This window comes from Grus americana, chromosome 29, assembly GCF_028858705.1.
Source record: "Grus americana isolate bGruAme1 chromosome 29, bGruAme1.mat, whole genome shotgun sequence".
NCBI classification, from domain to species: Eukaryota; Metazoa; Chordata; class Aves; order Gruiformes; family Gruidae; genus Grus; species Grus americana.
Genome location: NC_072880.1, coordinates 1,697,179 through 1,709,797, shown reverse-complemented (window position 1 = coordinate 1,709,797; position 12,619 = coordinate 1,697,179). Strand labels below are relative to the sequence as shown.

Here is a 12,619-nt window from a genome sequence, read left to right as displayed (position 1 = left end):
CTGGCTCCTGACTCCTGGCCTTGGGGCCTTGTGTTTCAGGCTCAGCTCTCTCGCACCAAGATGTCTTGCTACGACCTGTGCCCACCGAAAACCAGCGTCGCCGTCCCCCAGCCCATCGCCGAGAGCTGCAACGAGCTGTGCGCCCGGCAGTGCCCCGACTCGACGGCCTTCATCCAGCCGCCCCCCGTGGTCGTCACCTTCCCCGGCCCCATCCTCAGCTCCTTCCCCCAGCAAGCCGTGGTGGGCTCCTCCGGAGCACCCGCCTTTGGGGGCTCCCTGGGGCTGGGAGGCCTCTACGGCGCCGGGGCCACCCTGGGCTCGGGGGGCCTCTGCACCTTTGGCAGACCCTACGCTTCTCCCGCCTGCAGCCCTTGCGTCTTGCCCCGCTACAGCAAGAAGCTCTGGGACACCTGTGGGCCCTGCTAGACCCAGCCCAGCCCCAGGCGCTGCCCCCAGCCCAAACACCAACGCTACCACCACCCGTGCAGGCCTGAGCTGGCGGGCACGGGGCGCTGAGGGCTGCTGAGCATCCCCAGCCCCAGACAACGCCTGGGCCGCTGGCCGTGCCGCACACCCTCGGCCCTTCCCTGCCCTCTTCTCCTGCCCTCTGCTCTCCTCCCCTCCACTCTCCTCCCAGCTCTCAAGACGGGGCAGGAGCTGCACCCAAAAGGCTCTGCGTGGACCGTGCCACAAGTCCTGGGCATCTGGAAGGGGGCTCGCGCAGCCAGAAGCCATGCTCTGGAGAAGATCCCTCTGCCTCCCCCAACACCGGGCAACCAGCCTCTCGGCGTCTTGCCCACCTTCTCTCTGACAATCTCTCCTGCCCCTCTGGGCACAATAAAGCTCTCCTGCATCCAAGTCCTGCCTCCCTTTCTTTTTGTCCACTGTTTTTTTGCCTGTAGGTGTGGTAGAGGAAATGCTCGTCTCTATATTGCACCAGTGGATACCTTCCTTTTTTGTATACTTAGGAGATAAATAATTTTTGTTTCCCCCTTCTCCAGCTCTGGATGAGTAATCATCATCTCCACAGAGCATCTTCTTTTTCCTAATTGGCGAGAGCAACATTTCAGTTAGGGAAGTGTATTAATGTGTTGGGTGGCATTAGCAGGACTACAGATCCCTCTGCACCAAACATATATATTTATAGATATGTGTACAGATATAAATTTATGCCATAATATCCATATATTAGATTGTTGTTTTATAACTAGTGTTCATGAGCATTCAGAAGAAGGTAAGATGCTGTCTTATCACTCTGCAAACCTTGGTATTTCCAAAAACAGCTACTGTGTTGCATTCAGGTTATTTGTAACTCCCTTGTGGTCAATAGCAAACACAAATAATGTTTTTCTTAGTTTTACTTAAAATGATCCTTCCCACAACATTATTTTACCCCTTAGCATAGTACTTGTGAGAGTAATTAATTTAAGATTAGTCCCATTGAAATTTCTTTGATTCACCCTGTCTTTGGAAGATTTAGTTATGTATTGGTAGTAAAAGTTAAATTGAGTGTGCTGTTCCCCTTGATTTTACAGGTTCTGCTTAAATTACCACTACTCCCTGGTATTCTGTATTTACAATAGATCACCCAAGGGCTTTCAATCTCCCTATACCTTACCGTCACCTATTTGGGCTATTCAGAGAATTTTTCCTCTTCTGTCACTTTATTCTGATTATAGCCTGTGTTACACCAGATCTTTTCTCCGTAGGCAGTAGGTGCATGGCTTTGCACTGTTATTACTTAAGATCTACCGTTACTATTACTCCCATCAGTTAAGTCACCTTGTTTTTCAGGTCTTAAAGTCTGATTCCCTCCTGTTTAATGTCACTCAGCTTTTAAGTTATCAGCACATAAACAGAATGCTTCCAAATTACATCCCAATGCCGTTAATGCAAACAAATAGTTATAGGTTTTCTGAGACTGGTCCTGAGTAACCAATGTAGTAAACTCCCTCCATTCCTATAAATCACATATAACATTGGACACTGACAGAAAGGGTATCTCTATGCACTATTTTGCAATCAGACATGACCTCACCCTGAACAGGCATCCAGATCAAATAGAAGCTACATAATCATGTTAGCTGGGTGCTAATAGCTCTCACCAATCTTGTTATCTTGGGCAAGGCACTTGTTGTCTGACATAATATACCTGTAATTGGGTGCTGGCTGTACCTGCCTGACACTGCCTCATTGAGAGAATCAGTGGAAAAGTTGCAGTTGGAGCTTGGGAGTTCAGCTGTGATGATGTATGACTGAAGTACATCTTAGAGGTTGTATGGGAGAGTAAGGATCCGGGTGTCGAGCAGGAAAGTAACGAGAGGAAATCAGGCATCTGTGTTTTGTAAAGCTGTCCCAGGATTTGCCCTGGGCTGAACCAGCTGGGAGGAAAGAGGGCTTTGGTCAGCACAAGAGAGGTACCTCAGCCAAGGAGACGCAGGGCTGGTGCGGGACAAGCCAGGAGGTTGGTTGCTGAGCTGCTGGGAATTCATGGCAGCAGCATCCTTGCCTCAAGCCACGTGAGAATGGAGAGCAGCAGCAGGGACAGAGAACCATTTCCTTGAGCTAAAAAGGCAGGAACCTTCCTTCTCCATCTCAGCTGCCTGGACTTTCCACACATCCCAGGCACTCACAGGGTAGGGGCAATGAGGGCAGGCAGTGTTGCGAAAGGGAGGATGAAGCAGGCAGAGAGAGGAGAACCTTTCAGTTGAAGGCTTTTTTTGGTCAAAATATTCTCAGTAAGCATTTGTTAATCAGTAAAAATAAAATAGTATTTTCTTAAAATAAAAGCAATATTCTTGAGTACAATAGACTAATTTTCATTTCAACTTTTTTCTAGTAATAGCACACACCCATCTGACATATCCATCTACAGTGGGGGTGGGGGTGTGTGTGCAAGCATTTAAGTTAACTCTTAAAATCAGACTTGCTTTTCCTTGACACTGACAGAAGGTGGAGATCAAGAAATTGTACATTGATGCATAGACCTTTGCTTTGAGATTCTCAGAAAAGCAATAGGTAAATACTCTGTAATGCATTAGTTCATATTCTTTTTACTTCAACCAGCTGACTTACAGACTCAGCCAAAACTTCCCTGAGGCAACTGTTATCACAGCAGTGATTAACAAAAAAAGAAGAGGTAGTGCTTGATCTTTGCTCATCAGATACCTATCTTAAAAATTGTTTCCCATTGTTTACCTTCCTTCTATTGTTTCTTTTCAGAATATGCTTTGACAGAACTTCAGGCCACGCTTTTTTACTTTGTCTTTGAAGACAGTTTGATGATTTCTAGTACTTCATCTGGGAAGATGTCAAATTCAAAGGAATACTAGCACTAAATTTAAATAGTGAAAATTGGACTAACTACTGGAAGTCTGGAAGCTAAAAAAATTAGCGTAGGGAAGATGATAATTTCAGCTCAGTAGCAATGAAAGACAGGGCAGAGGGGTTGCTAAACAGCAGGGCTGTGCGTGGCCAGGGCTGAGGGGTCTCCGCAAAGGCAGTTGAGCCTGGCTCTGCCGGGGCCGTGCGACTAGTCTGTCTCGGCTCGGGTGCAGGGTACGTGCAGGGCGAGGGAGCCCTCACGCCCATGCAGGGTCTTGAAAGGGACAATGGAGAGGCAGGTGTTGGATGCAGGATTGTTTTATTGCAAGGGCAGGAAAGCATGCGCTGGAGAAAGACACATAAGGCAGAGGCAGTCAGGTTGTCACCCCGGGCTTCAAGCGAGGTGTTCCTTCAGGCTTCTCCCAGGCGGTGGTAGTTTCAGGGAGAAGCAAGCGTCCGCTGGGACGATGGTGGAGTTGCACATTTGGCCACCGGCAGGGGCAAGGAAGAGGAGATGAAACAAATAAAGAAGGAATTGAGAAGTGTAATTTATGGAGCTATTCTGACTCCACTGTATTACGTGGAAGTCTTTGATGCTCTGCCCCTTACTCAGGAGCTCAGTTGAGGATAAAGACTGTATCGTGAATTTGCCAGTCATTCCTTAGTCAAGGGGTATTTCTGTAGGATTTAGCAGGGTCCGCAGCTGCCACGGCGGTACCTGCTGTACCGGTAGGAGTAAGGGCTGCAAGAACCAGAACCATAGGATCTACCGTAGCCATACAGACCCCTGTAACCCAGGGAGCCCCCATAGCCATACAGACCCCCACAGCTCAGGGAGGACCCACCATATCCATACAGACCCCCTTGGCCCCCATAGCCCAGGGACCCCCCATAGCCCAAGGAGCCCCCGTAGCCCCCATAGCCCAGGGAACCCCCATAGCCCAGGGAACCCCCATAGCCCCCAAGGACGGGTGCGCCGGAGGATCCCACAACTGAACCCTGGGGGAAGGAGCTGAGGATGGGTCCGGGGAAGGTGACGACGACTGGAGGTGGCTGGATCACAGTCGTGGAGTCAGGGCACTGACGGACACACGGCTCATTCCCGCTGTCAGCAAGGGGCTGGGGGCGGTTGATGCCACCAACGACAGTAGAGCACAGGTCATAGCAAGACATCTTGCAGGGATGGACGTCAGTCTACAAGAGTTGATTTCAGCAAGTACAAGACATTATTTACATACATAAATGTCCTATACAGTTCACTGCCTTTCCTCAGACAAGAGTGCTTTGAAGTACACCAATTTACCCATGTCTATTAGAAATGAAAATTGAATCAGAACAGCAAAATTAGTCGCTCAGATGCTTTGGTGAGTCAGTGGATCAGCAAGGACTGGGACTCCAAAGATGGAGTGTGTTGTTATGCATGATTTCATGACTCTAACTCTTCATTCCCACTGATCTCCTTTGTGCTGAGTCTTGTGAGAACAGGGATTATAAGTCATTGTCTATTCAGATTTGCTCAGTAACTTGTTTGTTGAGACCATTACAAGGGAATTGCAAATATTCTTGTCCCCAATTTTCAGACATTGAATCAGGGCACTGAGATATTTGCAACTAGCTTAACAACACAGTGTTTTGAGTCTGGGCTCCAAACTCTTTGAAAAAAAAAAAAAAATCTCACCTCAAACAACTTGCACCCATCAAAATGAAAAACCAGCATTTCACCTGTCAGCTCCTTAGATTCCCTCCATGATCCTTCTTTCTCTTAATTAAATAAATTTCTTACAGAACATTTTCAACAGCTCTCAGTTCCTCTCTTTGTCCTACCCTGTCTAAGCCAATGCCTGATTTCTGGTAGTATTAATGCCCATTTATCTTGAATTAAAATAAAAGCACTTTGAATGATGTTTAATAGAAGGTCTGCTTCTAAGCTCAGCATTTCCCTGTGAACCATGAAGGTTTAAACATTTTCAAATATTTCCAGTTATCTATATAAACAGAGAAGAGGAATGCATATTGAACTAGGCACACCATTTCTTCAGCTGTTGGAGGTGAACTAATAATTTTCTGCCATATCAAGAAACTTTCAGTTTGCTTTGAAACTAAATGCGAACCCTGAATGCAGAGAACAGCTGTCCATAAAACTTCTAATCATATTTGTAAGTTTTACCTTTTCACCTAAAATTTCACCCAGTAATTTTTAATGGAAGAGACCATCCTAGATTAAATTGTGTAGCAAAAAGCTATTCCAATAGTTGTAAAGAGCAGATTCAGACTTACCTGATTCACCGAGGAGAACGAATGAAGAGAAGAAGTTGGAAGAACCCAGAGTGGAGAGAGCTTTTATACAGTTCAGAGTGCCTGAGGGATGAGAGGCTGGTTTTGTGAATGTGGATCTAATTACTTGACACAGCACATTTTTTGTATCGATAGCTCCTCAAAGTGATGAAATTGTTTCGCTTTCTGTTTTTGTTTATTACTTGATTTCAATTATCATGTAACATAACACATGCATTACATCACGCAAGGTTCTTTCATCTAAGGGTGATGGGTGAAATTAATACATCTTTCATCCTAAAACATGATTCATGAAATTAATATCAGTTTTCTATTCTCTTTGGAGTTACACCATGTAGTAAGCTGCTTATACATAGATATTTTTCTTTTGCTGCCTTATATGACAACGATGCGCAGACATTTTTCAGAGATGACCTGCTGTGAGGTGTTTCTTTTGAAGTCCCTTATGTAAGTCTTGTCTATTCTGAAAGATAAAATACATCCTATCATTAAATCCTCAGTAAGGCGGGCAATATTTTTTGTGTGCTTACGTTTATTTCTGAGATGTGATACGATTCATATTGGAATCCATGGAGGATTCTCAATACTCTCTGAATCGAATTATATTGCGAGCATTCCCGAACACAGTGGCAGATGTCCAAGACAGCCTTAGGTTTTATCTGACCCTCAAACTACAGCTTAAAGCTGGATTTAGTTCTGAAAAGAGACATATTTATATTTTTAATGCTTTGGCTTGAAAGCTCAAAATAATCAAATTGTACACTGAATTCATATCTAAATTTGTGATTTACTGAGATAGCTGTGTGTTTTTGTAGAAAGTATATAGGAGAACCCCCAAATTTAACTGTGTTACAAAAAAGCCTTTCTTTTTTGAAAGGAAGAAGAACGCTATGAAGTGAGATTTCAGAGTAACATACTAAGCCACAGTCTAATAACATTAGACGATATATAACAACTCAATGGATTCATCCCAGAATATGCAATTCTTACTGGTGTCCCATTTGCTCATCTCCTACGTGTATCTCTGCCCTTCTTCTAACATGTCTGCAGGTACATTGAACAAGCTCCTTTTGGCTGTTCACAACTGCCAAGACCTCCTTCTTAAATCAAAGAACTTTCACAGGCGTTAGATTTCTGTAGCTTTTATTTCAACTACATATCCCAAAGGTAAAAGCAATCTTTTAGACATAGAAGCATCTAAAGTGCCATCGAAGTAACATCAAGAAGTGGGCAGATTCCCAGTGAATATCTGAAATCATAAGCAATCAGGGATACTCAAAACTTTCAGCTCAGTTTGATCCACAAGTTTGAGAGGGTACATTTTCCTGAAGTTTCCATTAATTTCTATCTGGCTCCTTAGGAGTCCTTGATCGTGGCCTACAACAGATCTTGCAGCCAGCCTCATCACATTCATGGCATCTTTCAGCAGAGAGCAATTATGAGGTAGGAATCCACCGGGAAAGGCAAATGCTGGCTTTTGCTGAGGTTTCTTTCTTTGCTTATGGCATTATTGTAATACTATATCATTATCATGGTTATCATAATTATCAACGTCGTTATCTTCAGACCACACATTATTTCTAAATGATGAGCTTTTCCAAATCTGGAGACACATATGGAGATTTCCTGAGCTATAATACTGGAAAAAAGCCATCTCAAAGTTTTACAAGAATATTCTAAGGGATTTTCAAATACCTCATGAACACCCATTACAGTTTGTACATACTGTGTCATAATTACATAAAAACTATACCTAGATGCATACACCCCACTATTATGAGAGATTATCATATTAAAGTAAGTAAGTTAAGGTCACTTAGGTCTTTCCCGTAATCAGTTCATGGTTTATAACACTTTTTTGGACCTTCCTTTCTTTGACAGTTGTGTTGGGTTTGCATTCTACCTTCTTTCCCATTAAAATGCACATTGGTCCAGAAACAAAAGTCTGAGTTAACTGAACCATTAGCCAAAAAAAAAAAACAAACCAAGCAAACCAAGCAAACAAAAAAACCCCCAACCCCAAAACACCAAACCCCAGTGTACAATGGGGTCTGTCTTCATTGTGTCAGGGCTAGAATCCCTTTCAGTAGTCATATCTTACTGCCTGATTTACTTGCTTCTCTTAGTCCTGCATTCCCAGGTACATCTCTCTAACATGTAAGAACAGGAGGAGAAAACACAATAAAATATAAAGGAAAGCAAAGCTTGATGAAACAACTCAGAAAAATCAGTTTCAATTGACTTGTAACTGCCAGCTGAAATATTTCTCTGTTCCCAGGACTGAAAGACAACTAGTAGAGAACCGTCCAAAAGCCATTAAAAGATGCTCCCGATTATTGTGTTTGCCTTGTATTGAGTAGCTGGAGGTAGAAGTGCTAAGTCTGCAGAAAGAATGTTTTTACCCTTGTTATTTGTCTCCAGCCTTCATTGAGATCTTGAAAGAAATTCCATTTTGTCTCCAGGTATACTGTTGATTACACTAAAAGACCTGTAACTGGACAGAAGAAATGACTGTCCTCCTGTCATCCTAATTATGCAGGTCTCTTAAATAAATCAAGTCAGCCTACTTCCTCCTCTAATGCTAAAGAAAGCAATGGAATAATAAAAAATAATTCCACACATAAAGCCTGGAGATAATAAAGAGGTCTGTGGTGGAGTGTACATGTCACGCTATGTGTGGGTTTGAAGTGCCTGCAACGCACAAGCAATAAGCAAAAACAATTTCAGCACTTTGGGGAACGACGTGTCCTACAATTTGGGGTTGGTACCTAATTATGAGCTCACGCACAGGATGCCTAATGTCCTCCAGGCGATCGACAGAGCTGTATAAAAGCTCTCTGCATTAAGTCTTTCTATCCACTTCTCTCACCTTACTCGCCTTCGTGAATTGGGTAAGTCAGATTTCTCTCAAAAACTTTGCTATACTTGCTGTCAAGAACTCTTGATTTTAACTTAGGACCAAGTCCTCTTCAGTTACTGCCAGGCTGCTAGTGATCTGTAGATTATTTGCTGCTAGAAATAGTGTTTGGTTTCTCATTCGTTACCAGGCCCTGTAAAGATAGGCTCCAGAAGAAGGGTCTATCAAGCAGTTTTGACTCTTGAAGTTGTAACATTTTAGCGCTTCAAAGAATTCCTTGATTGTTTTAAGAGATAAAGAATAGATCATATATATGGTTCTATATGGCTGCATTTAGCAGAGTTCTGGTGAGTTTATAACAGGAAAGATGAAACTTATTAAGTAGAAATCATCAACTAAGGGTAACATAATGCTACCAAAATTAGCTCATCTGGAAATACCAAAGATACAATTTAACAATACGTGACTTTGTCATGCTAAAGTCAAAACTGACTGCCAGATTACAGTGCCAGGAAGAATAGTAATAGAAAATAAGTTTACTTCCCAGATTTATTACTGATACTCTGATGGAGTGCTTCATCATAACCTAATGTTCAATATTTCTTTAATGTTAACATAAATGACCATGTTTTACAGACTGACTTCCATCCCTGCAAGATGTCTTGCTATGACCTGTGCTCCACCTCTGCCTGTGGCGTCTACCGCCCCCAGCCCCTCGCTGACAGCTGCAACGAGCCGTGTGTCCGTCAGTGCCCTGACTCCACGACTGTGATCCAGCCGCCTCCAGTCGTCGTCACCTTCCCCGGACCCATCCTCAGCTCCTTCCCCCAGGGTTCAGTTGTGGGGTCCTCCGGAGCACCCGTCCTTGGGGGCTTTGGGGGTTCCCTGGGCTATGGGGGTTCCCTGGGCTACGGGGGGTCCCTGGGCTACGGGGGGTCCCTGGGCTACGGGGGCCAAGGGGGTCTGTATGGATATGGTGGGTCCTCCCTGAGCTGTGGGGGTCTGTATGGCTATGGGGGCTCCCTGGGTTACAGGGGTCTGTATGGCTATGGTAGATCCTATGGTTCTGGTTCTTGCAGCCCTTACTCCTACCGGTACAGCAGGTACCGCCGTGGCAGCTGCGGACCCTGCTAAATCCTACAGGAATATCCTGAGTGAGGTGTAACCAGCAAAAGAAATTTGATGGTTTCACAGCTAAAGACATCTGAACCTCCACTGCTCTGTTCCAAGACCATGGAGCTGTACCCCTTCAGCCCCATTTGAATTTCTCCTCTTAACTTCTACTTTCAGTTTCTGCCTTAATGCTTCTCCTCTCACATTTCCATATTGTCTAGCGTAAACATATAACAAGGTTGCTCAAAATTGTTCCTATTTGTTCAAATCAACAGCTACAGTCCTATGGGAATGTATCCGTGACTGGAGAACAGTTTCTTACTTCTTGCAGATTCTGAAAATGTATTCCTTTTCTCACTATCATTAAAAGTTAATTGCATCAAAGTTGCCATGTTCTGGTGGTCTTTTCTCATGTTTTTACCCATGTCATTTGTCTTAGGAGAAATCTAACCTGTGCAGCTGTCAGTAACAGTTTAAACTATGTAGATGAATGTCCTGCCCCAAAAATCAGGGATTTCAAATGTGCAAAAGCAATGTGAAGCCCTCAGCACAGAAGGAACTACTGTCCTGCCCTCCCCATTTTTCAGATGAAGATTCTTTTGAAGAATTTGGCTTGGTTGTACACCCACTAGTTACAGATTAGTAGTGGTGGAGAAAGGAAACAGTAGATTACTAGCTTTAAACTCTTTCCTAAAAACATTAGACTTTAGTAAGGATTTCTTCCAAGTAAGTCTCTGATTCATCTCTTGGAAATTCAGGTTCTCATGCAAATACTTAAATACTGTCCTCAGAAACAGTCTCTGCAGAAAGTTGAAATAATTTTTCTGACAAATCCTTAAGATATAAAGTTTTCTGGGCCATAAAATGGAACTTTTAAATCTGAAGTGTGGGCAATGGTCCTTCTGTATAATCATGAAGTCTAAGGTGGTGGATGCTTTTTGATGGAAGAACAGCTACTCCATGTAGCTCCTCCAAGGGCTAATTCAACTATGCCAGCAAGAACAGCTGGAACAGATAGAACAGAGTTACAGTGCCTGGAAAGCTCAAAAGGTAGAAAAAAAAAATCATAACTCCAGATACATATCCTCAACACTGTTGTGTTTCCCAATTCCTCTAGCACAGGAAGTCCTCACAACAAACCCTTGCTTTCAGCAGCTCAAACTTTCAACACCTCCTTTGATATTCCTCATCTAAAATGTACATTAGATAGTCAACCCACCTCTGAAGAGTTCTTTTCCTTGTTGCATGTCCTCCAACCCTCTCCCTCTCAGCAGCTCCATGCCAATACCCTTTACCCCTCTCTGGCCACCCCCCTAGATCCCTCCTGACTCAGGAGCACCTCCCCTGATTGAGGCCCATCAGCTGCCACCCTTTTCCCCATAATCTGCTTTGAATCCAGTCTCAGCTGAGCCACTGGCTCTTCTCCTGCTGTGATCAGGGAAGATGCTCAAGTGGCTCATTAGGCAAAGGACATTTAGTGTGGTTTCTTTCTAAACATAATGTTATTATTGTAACCCAGGCCAGCTAGGCAGGGACGATTCCTGCTCCCAGATATGTGCACTGAGTACAACAAAGGGTGACTGACTTCACTGATAGCTGGGCCATTTCAGCTGTGTTTTTGAAGTCTTAGCCTTATCCTATGTAAGGATGTGAGCTTTCCCCATCTACAGAGAGTTGTATATCCATAGCAGAAGGAATTGAAACTAAAAGTTGATTTGTTTGATGCAGAGTAGAATCACTTTAATGAGAAATAAACATTCACAGAAAAGCATTGTAGAATATCAAGAATATGCATCAGAGTGCAGACAATTCCTTCCATAATTGTTCTTCTTCTTTAGCTGGACAGTGAAGTGCCATTTCATAATATAAATTACTTGCTTTGTCATGCCCATGATACACATAGATGGAAAAAAGCCCAAAAGACCATGAGTAGAGGGTGAAGAAATTAAGGATGTGCTGTGTGCTCCCGGCTCCACTGCAGTGGAGTGGCAGTGACCAGGACTTCACAACATCTCCTTTGGGACCACTGCTGTGGATCAAGATTGTATCTCTTAGTTGCCGGTCATTCCTTACTCAAGGGATATTTCTGTAGGATTTAGCAGGGTCCGCAGCTGCCACGACCGTACCTGTTGTTCCAGTAGGAGTAAGGGCTGCAATAGCTAGAACCATAGGATCTACCATAGCCATACAGACCCCCGTAACCCAGAGAGCCCCCATAGCCGCACAGACCCCCATAGCCCAGGGAGCCATAACCTCCATAACCATACAGACCCCCATAGCCCAGGGAGCCATAGCCTCCGTAGCCGTACAGACCCCCGTAGCCCAGGGAACCATAGCCCCCATAGCCCCCAAGGACGGGTGCTCCGGAGGATCCCACAACCGAATCCTGGGGGAAGGAGCTGAGGATGGGTCCGGGGAAGGTGACGACGACTGGAGGCGGCTGGATCACAGTCGTGGAGTCAGGGCACTGACGGACACACGGCTCGTTGCAGCTGTCAGCGAGGGGCTGGGGGCGGTAGACGCCGCAGGCAGAGGTGGAGCACAGGTCATAGCAAGACATCTTGCAGGGATGGAGGTAAGCTGCAATGCACACTGATGATTAGACTAAGTGGAAGACTTCAAAGTCAGAGTCAAGTACAGGATTTTGAGTAAATAAATCGATTTCTCATTTTGCAATCATAATCCTCTAAAAAGAGGATTGTTTAAAAAATTAAAAAGCAAATTTTCAAAAATTCTCTATAAGATGTCTACCCATTCAAAAGTATATGGGAAACGTTATGCCTAGCTCTGAAAGTGTTGTCCCTCATGAATATCCTGCGAAGAACTTAGATATATTTCTACACATTAACCTAAAAACTGAAAAGCAAAAGCAGAGAGAGTAAAGTGACTTTGTCCAAGGTCATTCGATGAGTCAATAGGAAAACTTGGATTTGGGTTCAGCAGGTTTACATGAGATGTAGTTTATATGTAACTTAATTACAGTAGCTTCTTCTTCCCACTCATTCCAATTTTGCTGAGAGTTGTTGGAAC

General features: G+C 44.1%; 4 protein-coding genes across 4 annotated transcripts; 2 read left to right on the top strand and 2 right to left on the bottom strand.

The window, feature by feature from the left end:
- Positions 1 to 51: 51 nt before the first annotated feature.
- LOC129197811 (scale keratin-like) lies at positions 52 to 426 on the top strand. Its single transcript, XM_054806562.1, has one exon. It carries the CDS (start codon positions 61 to 63, stop codon positions 424 to 426), a length of 366 nt encoding a protein of 121 aa, XP_054662537.1. The 5' UTR covers positions 52 to 60.
- A 3,585-nt stretch (positions 427 to 4,011) lies between these two features.
- Positions 4,012 to 4,497, bottom strand: LOC129197806 (scale keratin-like). Its single transcript, XM_054806558.1, has 2 exons — positions 4,142 to 4,497; positions 4,012 to 4,090 (listed from the first exon to the last, which is right to left on the bottom strand). The coding sequence occupies exons 1-2, from the start codon at positions 4,495 to 4,497 to the stop codon at positions 4,012 to 4,014; spliced, it is 435 nt and encodes a 144-aa protein (XP_054662533.1).
- A 4,636-nt stretch (positions 4,498 to 9,133) lies between these two features.
- LOC129197807 (scale keratin-like) lies at positions 9,134 to 9,610 on the top strand. Its single transcript, XM_054806559.1, has 2 exons — positions 9,134 to 9,480; positions 9,532 to 9,610. The coding sequence occupies exons 1-2, from the start codon at positions 9,134 to 9,136 to the stop codon at positions 9,608 to 9,610; spliced, it is 426 nt and encodes a 141-aa protein (XP_054662534.1).
- A 2,074-nt stretch (positions 9,611 to 11,684) lies between these two features.
- On the bottom strand, positions 11,685 to 12,149 carry LOC129197808 (scale keratin-like). Its single transcript, XM_054806560.1, has one exon. It carries the CDS (start codon positions 12,147 to 12,149, stop codon positions 11,685 to 11,687), a length of 465 nt encoding a protein of 154 aa, XP_054662535.1.
- Positions 12,150 to 12,619: the final 470 nt, after the last annotated feature.

Excerpts from the sequence above, each read along its gene's own strand:
- LOC129197811 (XM_054806562.1), top strand. The coding sequence starts at position 61 with ATGTCTTGCTACGACCTGTGCCCACCGAAAACCAGCGTCGCCGTCCCC.
- LOC129197806 (XM_054806558.1), bottom strand. The coding sequence starts at position 4,497 with ATGTCTTGCTATGACCTGTGCTCTACTGTCGTTGGTGGCATCAACCGC. Across the intron at positions 4,091-4,141 it reads TCCCTGAGCTGTGGGGGTCT|ATCCTATGGTTCTGGTTCTT; the intron begins GTATGGCTATGG and ends TGGCTACGGTAG.
- LOC129197807 (XM_054806559.1), top strand. The coding sequence starts at position 9,134 with ATGTCTTGCTATGACCTGTGCTCCACCTCTGCCTGTGGCGTCTACCGC. Across the intron at positions 9,481-9,531 it reads TCCCTGAGCTGTGGGGGTCT|ATCCTATGGTTCTGGTTCTT; the intron begins GTATGGCTATGG and ends TGGCTATGGTAG.
- LOC129197808 (XM_054806560.1), bottom strand. The coding sequence starts at position 12,149 with ATGTCTTGCTATGACCTGTGCTCCACCTCTGCCTGCGGCGTCTACCGC.